The 20931-nt window shown below is 40.8% G+C and overlaps 1 protein-coding gene across 5 annotated transcripts in view; it reads right to left on the bottom strand.

The window, feature by feature from the left end:
• Nucleotides 1-20931, bottom strand: part of GRM1 (glutamate metabotropic receptor 1) — a 185117-nt gene that overhangs the window by 7797 nt on the left and 156389 nt on the right. For 2 of the 5 annotated variants that reach the window (XM_017813761.1, XM_017813760.1), the window contains exons 9-10: nt 6221-6259; nt 5096-5180 (exon numbers count right to left, since the gene is read on the bottom strand). The exons of 2 other annotated variants lie outside the window; for them this stretch is intronic. In XM_017813761.1, coding sequence (XP_017669250.1) covers nt 5120-5180; nt 6221-6259 — 100 coding nt within the window. In that variant the 3' untranslated portion in view covers nt 5096-5119. The remainder of the gene's footprint in view (nt 1-5095; nt 5181-6220; nt 6260-20931) is intronic. One more of the 5 variants, XM_017813762.1, reaches the window with a different exon arrangement.

Below are 20931 nucleotides of genomic sequence, written 5' to 3'. Positions count from 1 at the left end.
ATGAGCCTGAGCAAAGCTTTGTCCCGCTGCTGCCTCACCATTCCCAGGACCCAAGCTAACAAGCTTAAAATTTAAGGCTAGTACCTGCACTGCAGCACACTGTAGGTGCTTAGCTTGTATCACCAAGGTCTCTTCCATTATTGTCTCTATTTCAGTAAGGCCCCTGGGGCATGAAATTTGATTAAAGGAGAGAGCTGATTTTAATCCAGGGTGGTGATATCTCCCTGTACTGAACAGCCCCTCGTCTCAGAACTGCCACAGCCAGTCCTGCCACTCATTAGCAGAGCAGGCCACGCTGGTTAACGTGTTTCTGCAAGCCTAACTTCTGGAGCATTGCTTCTAGGGATTTATCTCTTACACCTGGGTTAGTAAAACTTCTCTGCACTCTCCCATGAGTGAGGGAGCCATCATTGACCACAGTCCCTATCTGATGTATGCTCAGGACTTTTGCCTGATATTAACACCCAAATGAAAAAAAACAAGAATCACAAACCAAGTTCAGCCTTAGTCCTTTTACACTATAACCTCTATCTCAGCGATAAGAGGAACTTAGAACAGTTCTCAGAGCAGGACTCCAATGCTTTCTCTGGTGCTGTATAATTAGAGCAAAGTTTAACATCCTACTTACGTTTCTGGGAGTTTAAGTTACTGAACCAACTTTTCCTTGTTGCTCCACTCACTTTTTTTTTTTTTTTGTTATGGACGAAATTGCCTTGGGCACAGGACAGGATATTCCATGTAAATTACAGTGCTGTTTTAAATGTATGATGGAAACTGCTACACAAAACATAGGAAAACATAACACTGTCATGCTGTCTTGCTGGGGAAGAACCTGATGATACTTAGGGGTGTTGTGAGCAAGCACAAGCCCAGAGTTGCCTTTCCAACTCTCTGTCTTGCCACTGGCTTATGTCAAGTAAATCTAATGTATTAATGTCCTTCATTGGTTACTGCAATGCAAACATTAAATAGTATTTTATCTGAATTACATATAGGCTACCTAATATACATTGACCCTATTGGTAACTGTTTTTTTTTTCTTTTTTAAATTGAAATGTTAATATTATACAGTCTGTAATGTGGATGCAGTAGCTATACATAGCACTTTTATACAACTGTGAATTCAGGGAGCTGGGGGATGGTGAGAGATGGTAGTGTAGTTGAAGTTCAAGGTCGTTGAATGCCTAAAACTTCAGCATGTATCACAGATCTTACTTACCCAGCTCAATAAAGGTGTGAGAATATTACACTGATAATGTGTATGAAGGTCTGGCTACTAATTATAATTACTACTATAAATTTTTAGTCTCATCTAAAATATAGAAGCTATGCCACATTTCAGTCATCTTTCTAATTACTGGTGAAAAAAATTTGATTCCCATGTGTGTTCATTAGGTATTTTGAAAAAATTATCAAATAACTACTAATGTGTTGCTTTGAGAAAACAACTTAATCTAATAGATAATACAAAGTTCAGGATAATAAACAATTTGTCACGAACAGCAAGAAAATTCATCCTGTGTTCAGGAAATAAAGATGGGAAACCTGCAAATCAAAGTGAAATTGAAAAGTGCTCTTATTAGTGAATAGCTTTTGAATCTGTTTATTTTATTTTTTTTAATAAATAAACCTCACCAAATATTCAGAATTAATTCGTCCTACTGAATAATTTTTTGTAATTTTTTTAAGGATAATAAAGTCAGTGCATGAAAAAAGAATGGTTTAAATCATTAGAGACTATCTGTTATTAATGGAGAAGCACATTTGTGTTATCTGAAGATGTCTCATGCTGCACATTCAGATAAATGTATATGACAGTGCAGCCAGTGATGATGCCTGAACTGAAGCATTTATTCAGACAGGCTCAAAAAGGAGCACAGTTAATAGAACCTGAAAACTGAAAAGTACAATGTTTTGTGCAGAGGGACCTGGAAAGCTTAGGAAAATGTGAAGAAAACGCAAGAATTAAATTCATTTAGAAAGAGTGTAGGTGGGTGCAAGGAAGGCAAAATAGTATGTAGGACTGGGAGGCTGTGAAGATCAAAAACCTTCAAAAAACATTACATCAAAAGAAATGCCATGGAGCAGCTGTTGAATTAGAAAGACAAATTAATGAACTTGAAATATAATAAAACCACAAAAATTGCCCATGAATTCTGTGTTCCCCACTCAAAAGCACCACACTGTGGTACAGGAGGTCTTTCCTATGAATGCAGTTTAACAGTAATTAAGACAGTTGGAGGTTTTTCCTTGCTTTCTGTAATCCTCTGTGATTCTGATAGAAAATTATTTGGGGCACCATGTTTTTTACCAGAAAGATATTGACAAGCTGAAAGCCGTATACTGAACCGCAACAAAAAGCACTGGGGACAGAGAAAAGAGTGCATGAGATAAAACTAAAATAGCCAAATAGATTCAGGTTTTCTTCAAACATCTCATTAGCACCAAGGCTGGGAGGTACTTCACGGGGCATATAGGTGCACAACTGAGACCTCTAGATGAAGCTACAAAAGGGACAATTTATGCTGAACATCCAGAATGTTTTCTAGTCAATAGCTGTATCACAGCAGGAATAAATTCCTAATGAACAGACAAGCCAGTTGCCCTGGATATTTGCTGCCAAAATGTGTGCAACCCTTGCAGAGGTAGCAGTCAATGAGGTCTTTCTCCCACTAGAACTTGTCAGATTCTCTGGTATACTTGAGAATAAAATAAACTCCCAACAGTTTGAACAGCGCTCAAAGACATCAGACGTGCCTTAACATGCTAGCATTTTCAGTTCAAACTTAACCCTGTTGCCACAGGAAGCTTAGTCATGAGGCCTCTGATTTGTAATGTACAGCTCTCCCGAATATTCTGCAGTAGATAGAGCAGATTGTGAAGCCTGTGGGGTTTTTGGGTGTATCTGAAAGTTTCCATGGTAACGAATATGCAGCTTCAGAAGAAAAGAGCCCTGAAACTCAGAGGTGATGTTTCTGGTGTTTTTAAGTATGATAATAAAATTTTATTATTCTATATTTTCATGATTCTGCATTTCTAATCATCTCCAGAATTATACAGAGAATGGAGATTAACATTAGTGAAAAAACCCTGATGCTAAGTATTGTGTTCATCAAAACACAAGACAGTTTCAAGACTCTACATCTATTTGCTTGTAACTGGAAGGTGAGGGAAACCATAGCACCCATGGTGATTTCTAGCATGTTGTGGTAGTGAAGGAGGGCTTTGTCAGAAAAACCTGGACTTGCAAACTGCAGCAATTCTGGTGAGTGAGACTGAGGCATGAGACCAGGCAGTGGTGTTGGGCAGCTGGTGATATGATGGACACACATCTACTGCTCAAAATGACATTCATGGCCACAGGGATCTTGGGCAGTCAGTTGCAGATGGAGGACATGCCCTTTCCCAGGACACAGGGCAACACTGCCAGGCCTCTGAATGCATCAGCCCTGGTTGGAGGGAGAAGGAAGCCTGAGGGACAGGGATGGGCAGAGAAACCAAAATAGCTTCATGCTCAGCAGGTCTGAAAAGCTCCACTGCTTCTTAAAGCCTTTTTTATCTGGGCAGCTGCCACAGGCATTTGAAGTTCCATTGACTGGTTGGAGTCCCACCAGAGGTGTCTCTCAGGAGCTCATGTGGATGGGGATATTTTTTTCCAAACTGAAAAAAAATCCCAAGCGTTGTCATGCAAAAAGCAGGAGGTTCGGCCTTCCCTGTGCTCAGGAGTTTCACAGCTTGTGCCCATGCTTTTTTGAATAGAATTTGTCGTTGCGTTCGCCTTTGCCTCCTAATAGTATGTCTGTGTTGGACTCCCATTTGAGTTTCCAGACAGATAATTGATGATCTGTACCCTGGGAATCTGCAACACTTGTTCCAGTTCAGAAAAGAAGGGCATATTTTTCTGACTAGAAGTTAGTATCAAAATGTTTGTACCATTCCTTACACTGCCTGTGTACAATTTGCCCTTTAGGGTGCCAAATCTGATTGCTACACAAGCCCTGTAAAAACCATCACTACTGCTCCAAATATATGATGCATTCTATGGATTTCTTCTGATCTGCAAATCAGAGAGGTAGATTTGATTGAATTAACATCATTGCTACCTGTGCACAAATTGCATAAACTGCCTGAGACATACACAGAGCTAATGCTTTGCACTGATTAGAGCAGGGGAACAGCATCTCTGTAGCGAGACAGCACTGCTCAAAATGCTGTGTCAGTGGATCACAGGCAGCTTTCCAGCTAGTCACTGCACAACCTTCCGCGGGGCAGGGAGCAGGACTGTTTTACATTTGCAGTTTAGCAGATGGAAATGAGCAAAGATCTGGAAGAAATGAGGCAAAGCCTTTCAGTTTCTGCAACAGCTAGCATGTTTTCTCCTCCTTGTTTGTGTTTGCTCAGAGAGGGCAGTATTTGCACTTTTTACTTCTGAAGACCTGAATTTTGCTATTGTTCTCTGAACGCAGAATATGCAGAATCTGAACAACTTTCAGAAATTATAACAGAAAAAAATTCTCTGCTATTATTTTAAGATACTGTTTGTTCCTAGGCCAAATCCTGCTGGTTTTATTTACATGTGCCTGCTAATGTTTTACCTGTTCTAAGAATCCCACCAAACAAATGTTTTCTGTGTTCCCTCTGCTGGCTGTGCAGCCACAGTTCACTAACAAGCACAGTTAGCAAAAGTTGTGCACTGCAAAGGTGTCTCGCCATGACACAGCCACTAGATTGTTCTTTAAAGCACACAGGATAGTGTCATCTTTATGCAAAACTGTAAAAAAGAAAAAAATATTGGCTAAATGGAAAAAGAAGATAAAATTAGTACAAAAAAGAGGACTTATTTGCAAAGTTGTAGGCATTTAGAAATAAAATTGAAGGCTTTAGAGAAAAAAAATAAAACCTGCAAAAAAAAATATTCACTGTCCTCTTCATCACATCTGGTTAATCAGTTTAAGGCATTGTGTGAAACAAGGGGACATAAGCAAATTTCCCATCTTTAATGGCATGCACCACATTTGTCCCATTAGACATGATAAACCAATGAGAAAAAGAAAGTAAGGGGTAAAACCACTCTTTGTCATGCAGCTTCTCTTACACATTCACTGCAGTGTGGGATTTTTCAAAGCTGCACATGTGCCGACGGACACTGGCTGGTGGGCGAGAACTCTGGCTGCCTCTTCCTGAAGATTGAAAAGAAAAAGACACCCAGTGAGTGGTTATACACATGTGCACACATTGTGGCTATACCACTCAATAGGTGCCTGTCCCTGACCTACATCTGAGGGCTTTGCCATCTTTTCTCCTCTTATCACCTGAACCTCCACACAGATTTCTTCTTGACTCCAGCACAATATTGTTTAAAAAAGATTTTTATGGTGTTCATTCCTGCTTCCTCTGCTGATGCACTTTACATACCAGATGCTGTGCATCTAGCTGTCAGAGGGACTTCGCCCGTGGTGTTCTTAAGATAGGACGAAACGGTGAAAAAGGAGCATCTGCCTTTCAAATCTTATTTAAAAAAGCACCACCAAAAGTTTTTGTTGGTGGAGTTTCTAATATATGCTCAGCTGCCACTTATTCCTTTGTCTCTTATTTCCCTAATCTGTTTTTCTAAATGTTTCCCTTCTTTTACTTTTAGAGCTCTAGCTGAATAGTCACTAGCTTTCATTATATGTGATTTCACTATTGTGCTTCCTTTTTTTTCAGGGAAACATTTGCCTTATTGAGGTAGACACAAAATGAACAGTCTCCTAAGCACTCTATCTGCAATGATAATTCAATACGGGATTGCAAATTGCAGTTTTGGCCATTAATATAAGACAATTTCCATTTCATTTTCTCCTCTTGCTTACCCTATCAAGTGAATGCAAATTCTCATTTGTCTTCCCCAGTATAAATAAAAATAATACACGCACACACATGTGTGCTTTGACAAAAATCTCAGGTAAATTTGCACATGAAATGTATCAATGAATTTCTGCAAAAAAAATTGTCATTGTACTGCAAATAAAATGAAAATCAAAATTCAGCATTTCTTCCCATCAAACAATTATAGTGCATGCTTGCCAGACTACTGTTTGCCTCAAAACAACAGATTCATGGATGGTATGTGCATGTACTACATACTCAGTACAGCTGTTCATGAGCCAAACAAGCCATTCCTCTCACCACGTACTAAAGCATGAGAGCACAGTGTGATGTACACAGAATACATGCATACCCATTTTGGAGCGGTAGATGCCTTGAGATGACTTCCAAACTATTATGAATAAAACACAAATAAGACATTCTGCTGAGCAGTTTTGCAAACCTAATCACTTAGAAGTCTATAGAATAAAATTCCTTATCAGGTGTAATGAGATCTCTGAGATTCGTAAATTTAAAAGTGATCACGATTAGAAACTTAGCTACCATGCTCTCTCCTACACCCAATAAATTTACAGGGATTGTTAAGCTTAAACAGAATATCAAACATTTCTACAGATTTCCAGTTTTCTTCATCAACTGAGAGAGTAAGAGCTTTCTAATTCCTGTGCTTTTAGTTCAGTCACATGAGCAAATTTTAGAAAATAAGTAGCAATATGTAGTTGATTAGCTGAGAGAAATGTATTTCAGTTCTAAATGTATTTCATACACATGCACTGCTGTAAGCACAATACAGGGCACACAGCCACAGAGAGCCCTGCTCAGGGACCCTGCAAAAGATGGAAGACTTTTGTTTCGAAGCACTGCCTGGGACTTGGGTCTTTCTGAGTCAACAGGCCTTGCCAACCATCATCCCTCAGGGGTTGCAGTTGGCTGTCATTTATTGCTTACTTAGTTGCACCTGCCTTGTATTTCTTTGCATTCATATGTACGCCCGGAGTGAGTTCAGAGCATTTTGCTCTCCAAGCTTTGGGCATTTGTAGGTCTTGTTATGAAATCTTGCTAAATGAAAGGACAAAAGAAGCCTGCTTCCTCAAGCAGTTCAAAATGCTTCAAAACATGTTCAAAACACAACAAACTCTTCTCTTACTGTGACTGCAGTTGCGCTCCTCAGCCAAAATCTAACATGTTATTACACTAATCATGTAATAGAGCATGCAAACCCAAAATTCCTGGCCAGGTTTGCATTCTGCAGGAGGTTGTTGTTGTCAAAATGTTGCCAAGCTCCATCAAAGCAGTGGTCTGCCTTTTGGTCAAGGGCGATCTTCACATGGTGAAACACAGCATATACACTACAGAAATCAGGTCTAAATCTCAAGGCTCATGCTTCAGTAGAATTGGATTTGGATTTATAGTGAAATTTAGGTTTGTAATTACGGGAAATGTAGTGCATGAGTGGATTGTATTTCAGTGAATTATTTTCCACTTATCAAATCATTGTCAACTGCATAAATAATAATAAATACTTTTGAAGCATTCAACTGTTAGGCTGGCTTTGTCTTACTAGCACTGTGTGCTAATACTGCAGAGCCATGATTTAAAATTAGTGCCCAGAACTCTATACCTTTCTTTTTTTATTCTATTTTTAATTATGGCAATGTATTCCCTCTTCCTCCTCCCAGCCTTGCAGGTAGTAATGGTACTTCACATACATTTCTTTGGTTATCAAAAAATTAGGTAGCCTGCCTGTCTTTACAATATGAGGATTAATGAGTCATTTTGGGGGCAGTCTTCTCCAGGGTAATTCCTGCTGAGTGATTATTTGTATCCTGAGCCCAGAGGCATGATGGATCTTCTGTGCATTTGAACGAGAAGCTGGTATACCATCATGAAAGTGTCTGAATTGCTTTATAACAAACCCCTGGGTGCAGTAACAGAGAGTCTGGCAGAGGAAGCAGGGTGGCAGTGCAGGCGGTTCCTGAAAGAAGTGGATTAATTGCTTTACTTTATGTTCTTTGAAGCAGAAAAATGCTTCTACCTAGTCATTCAGAACAGGGTAGGTACTAGGACTGTTGAAATCTGCAGTGAGGAATATAAAGGATCTGAGGGAAGAGTCACTTTTGCCACTATTTTTTCTCTTAAGTGTAAATGAATCATCCCACGAGGCAAACATCTGTGTCAGAAAAGTGTAAATTGCTATCTGCAATGTTCTATATCTCAACAGCTGTGAAACTGAAAACATTCACCTTCTGCTCTGAAATTACTCTCTGCTCAATCAGACCACTCAAACATATACAAACTGAATGATTTTGTCTGGTGTCCAAGAAAACTGAAGTGCAGTACGATGTATCTATTATTTGAAGCCATGGTCAGAGATCCTCCTCACTAGATGTCCAAGCTGTAAGAAAATCTTTCACGTTCCCCCAGTCAAAAAAATACAGAATAGCACAGCCCCAGATTTTATATCATTCCGTATGAAACAACTGACCATCAATAACATTAGGAAGAAAATAAGGTGGGGAAGAAATCAAGAGAAGTGATGATGGCCTAATGCTGATGCTTAGAGTGACAACCCTGCATCAACTCCTCATTTTTAAGAACTTGTGTATAACCCCTAGCTTTAATACAGGAAAGGATAAGCCTTGCACCATGTGCCCTTGGCACACTGCCACACATTTAAGAGCAGTTCCTGCTCCAGCACTCGGGTTGATTGCCCTCCGCACTCCCAAGGGACAGCTCACCAACACCACAAACTTTCTGGTCTGCAAGGTAATTCGGGAGGTAAGAACACTTCATCTGTAGAACCAGATCAGTAAAGTGTTCAACTCATCCCAAACCCTCTTGCCCCTCCAATTGGAGCATCTTCCTAGGCAGGAGCATGATTGTGTCTCTTCAGATGTTTGTGTCTCTTCGGAGGTTTGTGTCCTTGAAAGGTAAAGTTTTATGTACGGTTGTCATGGCTGGATCAAAAGATACCTACATAAAAAGAAGCAAGGCCATGTCCTTTTCCTGCAGGATGAGGAGCTGAATTTTCAATAACTTTTGCATGAGCCAGGATCTGATAGGAGATTTCTAAGCCAATAGAAAAAGTTGGGAAGGTGGACAGGTTTTCAGTACAAATTCCAGTCTAAGTGATGGCTGGAAATAATTGTTCTGTGTTTTAAATTAATTACGCTAATCAATGGCATAGTGGCAGGTTTTGGAGAGAAAGAAATCATTAAGAGCTGTGCAGCAAAGAGCAGTACAAGTAGGAGGGAGGTTATGGGGTCATTCATCCTTCCCCAGCAGAGTGAGGCATGTCAATAATTATCATCCATGGAAGACTGAGGAGCGGAAGGGATTTAACTGCACAGGCTCTGTCAAGTTGTGAGCATCTGCCAAAGAGGACAGAAGGGCCAAGGTCACCACAGTCCCAGAAGGATGCCCAGAAAAATGTGGCACTAAGTTGCATGGTGAAGACAGAGCAAAGGCCTTGTGTGCTTCAGGTCACCCCAGGGCAGCAACAGCCAGCTGTGTGCCTGTGGGAGTGTTCCCTGGCTGCTCCCTTCTGCTGCTCCACCCTCCCCTGTGTGTGTCAGCACAACCCTGTCAGAGACTGAAATGTTTAATGATTTATGCATTCTAGGAAACTTTTGCAGGCTTTTGACTTGCATTATACCGCTGATGAGCAATCGGGCCCCTCCCTCCCTCCAGTGCTGAAGGTGTGAAGCCCTAAAAAGGCAAGAGCCGAGCTTGCAGGCTTTTGACTGTTGCATTATACCTCTGATGGGCAATTGAAGGTGTCAAGCCCTGAGAAGGCAGGACCTCTGATGGCCCATAACAGCCCATCCCCGCCCGCCCCCTCCCTCCCCCCAGTCTAAAAAAAAGGTGGGAACCAGGCCAGACACAGAAACACTGTGCAGGGCCCAGGGAAGAGGTTGGAGGCTCGAGGCATGGCCGTGACACTGACCATGGATATAATAACTCATAACTTCCTGGAGTGTGGGGACTTCCCTCCTTCACCCCCAGCAGATCAAGGCCACCACTTCAACTGACAGACATGGAAGCTGCAACTACCAAGTTTCATCGCTGTACCCCTTGGGCGGTGACTATATACATCTGTCCACTCTCAGCTTTTCTTTTCCTTACTCTCCCTTAGCCTTATCCTGTCTTTCCTTTCTCTCCCTTATGCATTTTCCCCCAAGGGGTTATCCCTATGATATATAATATAGATGACAACACCCAAAATGCCAACATACCTGTTAAAACAAAATTGTTAAAATAAACCCTACCTATATATGTTTTCAGACACCGATTATTCAGTGTCGTTTCACTCTAATCCACCCCAAGGGAATTATTGATAAGAACCTGGGTTACTCCTCTCCTCTTTTTTGGGGGCGGGTCATAACAAACCCTTGGAGCAATTGTTCAATCAACTGTCAGAGAATGACAGGGACAACTACTCTGGGTCACAACTATGCCAGAAAAAGAAAGGGGAAAAAACCCCCTACCAATTCCTAGTTGGAGTTCACAGCATGGCTGTCCAGATTCTTGTCCCTGGATAAGTGAAGCGATGGCATGGGATGAAGGATGACTTTGGGTGTCACTTCTGTCTTAGGGCAGCTTAAAGCATTTGTGGATTTACAGGCTATGATAGCCCAAAGTAGCCACAAACAAATTTCTTGGCTGTCCGGGATGATAGCAGGAGAGATTTTTCAGATAGTGTATATAACACAAAGGATTAAACATGTACATAACTCTATGTTTCAGAGGATATGGGAAAATAAAGGAGGAAGAACTGCTCACTGACTGGAGAGCACAGAAATGCCTGGGGCCATTCTTTGTACTCCACAGGAGCCTGTACTGCCCAGACACACAAGCTGCCACTGCACACACGTGAGCCCCTGCTACACACCCACACAACCACCCACTGCACCCCATGAGCCCACATTGTGCATGCACGAACTCCCAAGGACCTTGTGGAGCTACTGGCTTGCACACATCATCATGGCTGGGCTTCGCGCACAAGTGCTCACAGAATTAATCTGCCACGTGGGGCTCGAGAAACCACGGCTCAGCAGGGTTAACGCCACCCACACGCCGCATCTGCTCACTGGGCACTTTTTGCAGTTGTCTGTGCTGCTGTGGCTATGCTTTCAAGCGTAGCTACTTGTCAGTCTGCTCAAGGTAGATAATCTCTCTGTGGGGGTTTTACACAGACTGTGGGATTTGCTTTTTTTTGTTTGATTCTTTGTTTCTTGGTTCTGTTTCTGCTGGCTGTCTGGTTAGTTAGCTTGTTTGGGGGGCTTTGGAATGTTAAAAATGAGTAATATGGAGTAAGTCCCAATTTTCAGACAATCCTTTCTTTGGCAATGCAAAGCTAGCAAGCCAGTCAGAACAGGCTAAACTGAACCATCTGAAGATTTAGTTTATGCCAGGAAAAGAAATGGACAAAAGACAACATAATAAAAAAAATTTCCATTGGAGTAGAGGGAAAGACTAACAAGAACTTTGAGTAAGAAAGAGCAAACATTCCTGGCTTTAACACACTAAGGATGAGGAGGGATTAATAGTGTTGGGTAAAGAGAAAGAGGATATAATAAATAGAAGGTGGTTTATAGATGGTCATTTAAATTGAGCCTATGATTCTCTGGGGCTGATCAGACTGGAACTGCGAACACCAGCAAACCATCTACTAGTGAGGATTTGCTAGAATCAGATCAGGGGCTCTTGTTTTGCTAGAGTTTAAGATCAGGTTTGACATCTTGGGCTGTGGTGCTGCAAAACAGCTGAGCTAATCTAATGATTTGTTGCTGAAATGGACAACTCTCACTCCTGTTCCCCAAGCCAGGGGGATCAGGGACACCTTCTATGGTGCTGACATTATTGTGTATCTGACCTTGAGATCTGGCTCAAGGAATCCAGCAGACAGTAATTAGTTTCCTTTTTTCCTCTCTGCAAGACTAATTTTACAGAGTTGAAGAAGGCCATGTCTTGCATACCTCAAAAGAAGAACCACAGAGCAGAGAGGAGGAAACAGTTTAAGAAGAGATAAACCGAAGCGGTAAGCTATAAATGGTAAATTGTCTATAATGCAATAACAAAAAACCTGGAGCTTCTAGTTTTCAAGTGGGCTTTAAACTGACAACTTGTGTGATTACTTCAAGGCTTCACAATTGTTTGCTGTTTACAGTGATAATGCCTTTTAACCTATGCTTGTCAGGTGTGGGAGGCTGAATGCCAGAGCACATATATGCTCTGAAGAATTAGCTGACTTGTTATTTCAAAATTAAATAATCTTTAACAACTTTAATGTGGAGGCAGATGTTCTATTGATACCATATACTTTTCAACCCACACGTAAAGTGGTTTCTTAGAGTCCTTTGGCATAGCAGAGAACATAACTTCTGATGCTGGCCATGTTTATTAGTGACTCAGTGACAGCGCATGTCTTCTGTGTGGAGTCTGTTCTGCAGATATCCACACCTTAATCTGGAAACCCTAAAAAAAGATCTGGCAGTGATGAATTTTCCCATTCAGAGTCCTTGGGACACAGAGAATCGGGAGAACAGAGGTCAGTGTGATCAGATCTCTGTTCTTCATGTGAATGGTTCTCAGTGTGTTTGGGCAGATGAAAAACAATATCAGAAGATAGATGAGAAAAGCATCAAACCATAACTAACTAAAAAAAAAAAATAGAGAATCAAAGTCAAGTAGAAAGCAAAGATGGAGATTTTGAAATTCCTTGCTCTTCCCTTCATAAACTCTTAAATCACCAAGGACAAAAATATAAGAAAGCAAATTGATCCATTACACACATCTATGGGACAGACATTTAGCAAAGACTACATCCAGATTTTGGGCTGAGTAGTGTACCAGAACTTAGCCTCTGCTTTGCCATATCCATTATATCCATATACAGCTATTTGTAAATGAATGTGTCTGAATTTGCAGGTATTTTAAGAAAAATAAGCTTCTTCAGGTGCCTGGCTAGCGTGCTGTGTCCTGTCCAGGCTGCTGACTGTCAGTCACAAAGGTGTGCAGGTTGTAGTCTCACAAAGGCTAGTGCAGTCAGGCAGTGGTTCATGCTGTCGAGGCATATGCAAACTGAAGCTATGTGACTTTTGTTTCCAAAGCTTAGTAAAATTCCCAATGTCAAAAATACTCCCAGCTCCAGGAGCAAATGGGAGGGCAGGGGGGTGGGGGTTGGGTGCTAACCTGAGCTATTAGGTAAGATGGTGAGAAATTTTTCCAAATCCTTCCTTACCACAGGGAAGAGGTGTGAGGAGCATTCCCAAATTACAGTGATGGTTTAAGTCAGGATGGTCAGGTCTTTGTGCCTTGGTGTCAGCAGGCATCATCCTAACAAATTTGTTTCAAAACACATTACTGACCGACTGAGAGAGCAATGTGTGGGCCTCTTCCCACAGAAAATAAAACGTGTGTGCTACTGTCATCCACCAAGAGCTTTGCAGATATTTTTCTAATGAAAGACAGAGTAATACAGGACTGAGTTTAACACTGTATAATCAGGATAAAACTCTGACTTAATTTCTAAGAGGGTGGAAAATCATACACGCCTGCATTCCCTTAACAGAGATGGACCATCTTCTCTCTCTGGGGGTATGTGATTCACTTAAGAATTACAGAGTCTTGCTAAAAATCAGATGCTCTGTCAGCATATGATCGCAGCATCTGCGGTTTGTCTTGCAGTGTTTTGCTTTATGAAGCATCCCTGAGCAAAGGAGAGTGCTCATCACAAGCAGGGATAAGCTTGGTGGACAAGCCAGAATGCAAAATGTCTTTCACATCACTGAAAGAGGAAACATCCAAGAGTGCTATCCTCTTCATGGGCTCTTATGTGCCTCTTAGGTGTCCCTAGGCATAGAAAAGGATTAAATAAATCAGCAGCAGTTCTGCATTTCACATCTGTAATTTGCACTGAATTGCTGGGATGAAACAAAAATATTTTTAAGACACTTTAATTTGAGGTAAATAACAAGTTCCAGTATTAACTTTATATGGATACTTGTGCTGTTTCATAGCCTTGTCCTTATATGAAGGATATAAGAGATCCACATGATATCCTTCAGTACCCTAATTTTTGTTCACATCTAAATTAGGTCAAAGATGTATGAAATCTCAAGGTGGCTCAGAGACCCTTGCAAAATAAACACTTGGTGAATATCCTGAGTGTTTATTCTAGCAAGTATTTGTATATGAATGATCATGTGATTGTGAAATGTTACAGCTCTGGGGAGGTGAACAAAAGAGGCACAGGCTAAATCATCACACCTTTGAGGATAGGAAGGAGTAGTCTCTAGGAGTCTTGGACTTTAGCTCTTTATTTAATTTCCATTTTAAAAAGCTGATTTAAATAAATAAATGGCTGTTACACATTTTAAAATTATTTTTCAGAGCATCACCCCAAACATGATGGGGGGTTATTTTTTTTTCCTAATTATGAGCTTATGAGAGTTGGAATCTGACTTCTATATGTAACACAGAGAAATATCCAGGAGTTTAGGTGCTTACCTGGATGCACCTATTTATTTATATGACACTCTTAAAAGGTGAAGCTTTCTTCCTTAATTTTCTCACAGTGACAATTCTAACCAAAACAATGTGAAATTATGGTGCTAAACAGATAAACAGCACTTGCTTATCCCAGACACAATTGTTTGTATCACTCACTATTGAGCTGGTGTACTTTTGTGGCATCCTAACTGGATATAAATAATGTATACAAATACCAAAATACAAGGAAGTGCAATAAGTGATCCAGTCGAGCAAGAAATTAAATTACAAGTGGTGTCCTTATTCCCGTGTTTTATGCCAAGAAAGATACTAGCTTTCCCCAGGATTCTGTAGTACTGCCTTTGCTTCCCCTCAGTCAGGAAGCAGAGACTATGGTACATAACTGTAAAGCTCCCCTCTGATGTGACTGTCTATGCTTCATTGTGCTTAAGTATTGAGATTCATTATACAAAGCTGCCTGGTGCTACAGCAGTGCCCCTAAGCAAAACAACATTTTGTGATTCAGCATCCTGACAGCAGCAGAACAAGAGCAGGAGTTGTAAAGTGAAGTTTTCCGGGCAGTCCTTTCGTAAGAGAGGCTGCGCTCAGAGACCATTCCTTGGATTTGTGTCCTGTCTAAATCCCCTCGGAGAACAAAGTTGAGACTATCCATGAAATGAAAGTGTCAAAATTGCCCTGGACTGAGAACTTTGGAAAAAGTGAGGAAATTGCAGAAAACTTATACAACAGGTTTCTCTCATTTAAAGGGACCATACAAATAAAATGTGGCTCCAACTGGTGAAAAAGAAGCGGAATTCTGGATGGGAGCCCAGAGTGAAGGCAATGTATCCTGTAAACTTATTCAATATAACCTGGGTTTTATCTGAAGGCAGTTTATCCCCACTGCCTTTAATGCAGAATCTCATAGCTTTTTAAGTTATTTTTCTTAAATGTAGTCTCAGGCAGCCTCTGCTTGGTTATGGAAGAAACCCCAGACAACTAAGCCCAAACTGCCAGACCTCTTAGCTTTTACTTGATGACAAACATCTGAATCATATTGTACATCTGTCCCCTCTCCTTCTCCTCAGCTTGCCCTAGAAATGATATGTGATCAACTCAGTTATGCATGTGCTGGGACTCCCTTTAGCTGCTATAATTCGCAAGGAAAACTTACAGTGCTTTATGTAGCCGTGTCCCTTATTTCTTATTACAAGGATAAAAAAGCCTCTGTAACATCTAGACTGGTTATTTTGTACATATATACACAGACAGACAATTTGGTGTATAATTTGGTATATACATATGCCATACCTTGTTTTTAAATAAATATGATGTTTAGTAGTTATTTAAAAGAGAAAGAATGTAAGTGTGGAAGTGATAGCTCAGTCTTTCACCTATTCTGTTTTTTTTGGTGTATGGGCCAGAACTGTATTATATGTACATCACAATCAAATGAAAATTCAAGGCTATGGAGGATAATATTAGATATAATGACATAGGCCAAATTTAAGGGACAAATTAGCCCTGCAGCAGGGCTAGAAGAGGTTGCTATAGGATTGTTATGTTTCAGACTCCCCTCTTATGTTGTGTTTCTTCCCCGTTCTTTAACATCAGTTCTAAGAGTCCCTTTGGAACCATGTAACTGTCTTCTGGGATTTTTAAATATTCACTTAAATCAATATACTGACAAGGACTGAACAGCTTGACTGAGTTTGTAGTATTATCTTATGTGAAATTCACATCACATACACAAGAGAACTGTCACATGTCACACCACTATGTGTCTACAAAATCATTCATGGTTTAAGACCAGTAAACAGCCCAGCAAAGCCATCAAACATACCAACTGCTGAGAGAGAGATGTTTGACATTAACACCTTCAGCTATCTTTGTGAAAGCAGAAGATGCTTTCCCACAAATGCACTGTAACCTCAGAAAAGGGTGAAGGACTGCGCTGAATACTGAACCTGAGCAAATGCCAGGGAGGGCTGCAGTAGGGAGATGAATCAGGGGGAGGCCAGACCAGGGTGCCACCTGCCATCCTAGTGACAGCTCCCTGTGTCACCAGGGAGCCATGTTAGAGATAAGACACCTGTATCCACAGCTGCAAAGGAAGCAGATTCCTCCACGATGTGCCCTGAGCGTGATGCAAGGGTAAACCAAATGCCCAGTGGTTTTGGAGCCCCGCGCCCCAAGGGGAAGCCAGGAGCCTTAAAGCCATGGACCAGCACATCACCTTGTGCCCCATTGTGCCACTGGTCTACAGAGTCAGCCCCAAAAACAGAGCATGGACATCAACATTTTGTTGCTAGGCTAATGGAGAGGGCAGATATAAAACAACAGATTATTGAAATAAACAATCTCTCCTCTACAATTTTTTCCCACTATTTTTCTTTTACATTTTAATCTTTGTATTATTTCTCACTTGCAGGATTTTACATCTTTTGTGGTATTTCAAAACTCTCTTCCATAATGTGTCATTCCTCTCTGGGGTAAGCCTTAGCAGGATGGCTGTGGGGGTCCAGCAGGTTTAAGAGTCTTCTTGAAAGTACCTTGGAATGTGGTGTTTTCCAAGGTCTGTAATGGTAAAAATAAAGGGCTGTCTTATTGTGTATGCAATACTGCCGCGGGATGTGAGTTTACCCACCGCATCAATTTTCTAAATTGCAAAGCAAGTTAGTCTACTGTTTCCTATTAGATTCAGCAACCGTGTCTATACTGGTTTGACAGTGCTGTAAGATGATGATCCTACACTAAATGGTGATACTACGCTAAATGGTAGTTTAGTGCTGAACATTTACTCTCTGTTTCTGGAAGCTCCAGCTCTTGCCATACTGCACTGTGCATTTGCCTCCTCCCACTGGCATGAAAACCAGTGAAACAAAATGTCCTGCCTTCTGGACATACTTATGCTAAGATTCCCCTCACCCTGTTTCTGTGGGAGGCTTTGAAAATTAGGGAACTGAAGAGCCCAAAAGTCTTTGTTGACTGTGAGTCCATAGTTCACTGTGGACAAGTGAAATGAGTCCCGGAAAAACACGGCTTGTCAGCACAGCTAGCTCAGGATCAAATGGCAACTCACCAAGTCAGTTTAAGTAGAAAGAGTAGCTTAAGAATACCTAGAGATAATTTTATAACTTGCAAGACAAAAAAGCAGGTGGTTCCCCTAAGCCATGCTAAGGGAACAGACATGGTACTAGAGGTTACTGAGAACCATGATTACCGTTAAGAAACTGTATGTAAGGATCCAGCACAGAGAGAGAACGGACAAAGGACAGGAATGGGCTTCTGTAAAGGAAGCAGGGAGAAGGCACTAGGGCATTTTGGTGTTTCTGGAACTTTTTTTTGGAATAAAATAAAGCCATTTTGAGAGATCCTTGGTCCAGATGACTGCCTGGGCAGTGCTGAGAATGGATGGCTGTGACAGCAGTCTAGAGGCACGGATTGCCAAAACATGTTAAAAAGATAAACCACATGTTTGGAAATATTTAAAATCAGCTATTCATTTTTGAGGGCAGACAGCTCTCTGGAGGAAAAATAATTGAATGCAAATATATTAAAATTATAAGGGAGAAGCAGGTGGCCTATGCATTAATGTGGAGTTCTGGCCATTCAGTGAGTCTTACTAGTTGACCTTCCTATCAACTCAGATTTTGCTGCAGAACTTATATTGAGAATTAAATCCTTACCTACTCTGATTCAAAATGCATTAAAATGGTGTCCAGAACTGGGGTCTCCAACATAAATTTAAAATAATTTATATGTGACGACAGAGGCAGCAGCTAATTATCAGTGCCAAACCTGGAGCTAATTATGCAAGGATACACAATGAACTTTTTCCCCTCCTGCAACACTGATCCTTCTCATGCTACTGCAGCCCGCAAGAAGCATGGGAGAAGAGGTGAGTCTTGCTGCGAGGCTCAAACTCTATTTGAATTGTGTGTGTACTACAGAAAAGCAACACAACAGACCTGAAGGCTGCAAATCTGGCTTCAGTCTCCAGCACATTGAGTTGGGTCCATTTGAAGCAGTGACTGGGGAAGGTATTTCCTGAACCCTCATCAGAATTATCATCTTAAGTGTCACTGGATACTTTTCTTCTGTGTGTAGTACAGAAAGGAGCTTTGCTTCTTCAGGAAAGTGGTCATACAGATACTGTACAGGAGTACTCATTGACCCTTGTAGACCAAACATTTGTAGCCAAGAACAAGGCTAATCATCACAGCAAGATCCATCTCCAAAAGTTGCAATCTTACGGATAGAAAAAAAATTAGATTCAAAAGGCTCTCCTAACAAATGCTCCTATGTCATCATCCTGTAACAGCCAGTATCTTGTAACACTATCAAGCAGCAAACTAACAATAAACGTCCCCATAAAGCTTCAATAAAGGCAGCAGATATCACTCTCTCTTCATCTCTCCTAGTGGAGCTGCTCTATTTTTTATACTTATTTAAATATTCATTTGGCAAGAGGGAAAGAGTGACAGTTGCTTGGTACTGAAGACACTCACAAGGGATCTCTCAGACCCAGATTCAAGCACTCTCACAGAATAATACAAAGTATTTCTCTAGGGTTTGCATCAGGATGTTTTTCATCTGTTTCACAATACTGCTGGATGAGAACACAGAGAAAGGAGACTTGCCCTGGGACACTGCATAGTCTAGTTATAGAGCATTCATGTGGGAAGTGAAGGAGATGCTCTTAACCTAATTGAGTGCTTTAACTGTTGGTGTGAAGTTCCCTCATGCTTTCCCAATGCCTTCATCTCTCCATGGGGAGAAAAAAAATTCCCCCTGGCCCAGGCAGAATCCCTATCATCAAAGCCTAATTCTATGAAACATTTTGAGGGGCCAGAATTTTCTGAGGGAAAATGTATTCCACTGGACAGTTCCCAACAAGCTCTATTGAAAAGAATGCTGACTGTAATTGCTTGCATTTTAATTCAATCAAAGTAAGAGAAAGTTCAAATCCTCGAAACTGCAGGCCTATATAAGTTTGATTTGCCCTTGTAAATGTAAACTGGTTTCCATTTTTAAAGCTAATTCAATTTAACCCTATGCCTGCACACCAGTTTAATTTAGATGGATGCCACTTTTCCGTTCAGGAACTGGAATTCAGTGGTTTGAGCAGAGAAGTTTGATACAGATAGGAAAAGAGATGAAAATTGGAAAGCAGAAAAAGAAAAACAAACTAGGAAGGGAGAGAAGGGATAACAAGTAAATAGATGAAAAGTTGTAAGACAGCTGAAACAGAAATATTTTGAGTGCAGCACTGCTGGCCAGTTACAGACAGAAAAATGTGGCCATAGGTAGGGACAACTGAAGAATCTAGAACCAGAGCAACGTACATACACGGATCTGACTTCCTGAAAAACTGGCAAATAAATCCTAGACTTTGATAGGGAACAAAAAAAAAACCCCAAAACAAAAAACAAACAAACAAAACTCCAAAACCAAAACCATCATAGAAAATCAGTCTGGAGGCCATTCTTATAGGCATAAGCGTGTTTTAAGTCCTGTTTCAGGAAGGACCTTACTACACGTTTGAGCTACCTAGGTGTTTCAAAGGCTGCAGCAAATTATACTTTTTCCTTCTTGGTTTCCTCAGTGACTCACACTTCTTTTTCTGTGTCAGCACAATGCCTCCATAAGCTTTGCAATGGACTCGACTAGGAGTTAAAAAAAACCCCCAAAGCCCTGAAATTACTTTTTGTTTTGCCTTATGGCTTTATTTCAAAAGCTGCATGTTTGTATAGTAAACTGCTTTCCATTCTTCATGTGGATGTATAGAGAGGTACTCTGTCCTTCTCCGTCAGCAAGCCTAGCGTGCCTCTGCACCTGTGCTGGTTTAGGGGAAGGACATAACAGTAACTGCACAAGAGGTTTAGGTCAGAGGTTGGAATTTGGTTGTATAAAAGATATGGAGGCTTAACCTAAGACAAAGAGGCATATTAACTAGGTATTGAGCTTTTAGTTTAGAAAAGCAACTTAAAACTCTGTAAAGCTTTATAGCTTCATAACACTCATGTAGGCTCAACAGAGAGGTCAAAAATATTGTACTAAAATTATTTAACAAATTGGTAAAAAGCTCAGGTAAGCCCTGTTGTGTTTTAAAGGTGACGGTGTTGAGAGGGAAGCTCAGCTTTTGAAAAGGATGAAATATTTTCTCATATTAAGAACTGTATTCTAAGTATATTGCATTTGGACCTTTGAATTACTTTTTTTTTCTTTGTAAAAGTAGAAGAACAATAAGCACAAGAGAGAATTAGCTACTAAGTTTCTCATGATCTAAATTCTCAAAAGTCCTTTTTTTTTCTTGACAGACATCATCCAGCTGTTATCCAGAGACCAAACTATGTTATCCAAAGACGGCACTGCAGAGACACCACACTGGTTTCTAGCAGACATCTGAGTCCCGATCCAACTACCACAGAGTGAGAGAAAGGTAGATCAGGCTCCATCTCTCTATTTGCATGGAATTCAAACTCTTGAGCTACAAAGATTTTTGGCCATCTCCCTGCAGGGAGGGCTCCCAGGGCTGCTTGTCACTTCCTGGTCCCTCTGTCTAGC

The sequence above is a fragment of the Lepidothrix coronata genome, unplaced genomic scaffold, assembly GCF_001604755.1.
Source record: "Lepidothrix coronata isolate B3197 unplaced genomic scaffold, Lepidothrix_coronata-1.0 Scaffold42, whole genome shotgun sequence".
NCBI lineage: Eukaryota > Metazoa > Chordata > Aves > Passeriformes > Pipridae > Lepidothrix > Lepidothrix coronata.
Note: the sequence above shows the minus strand (reverse complement) of the source record. Positions and strands in the feature narration are given on the sequence as shown.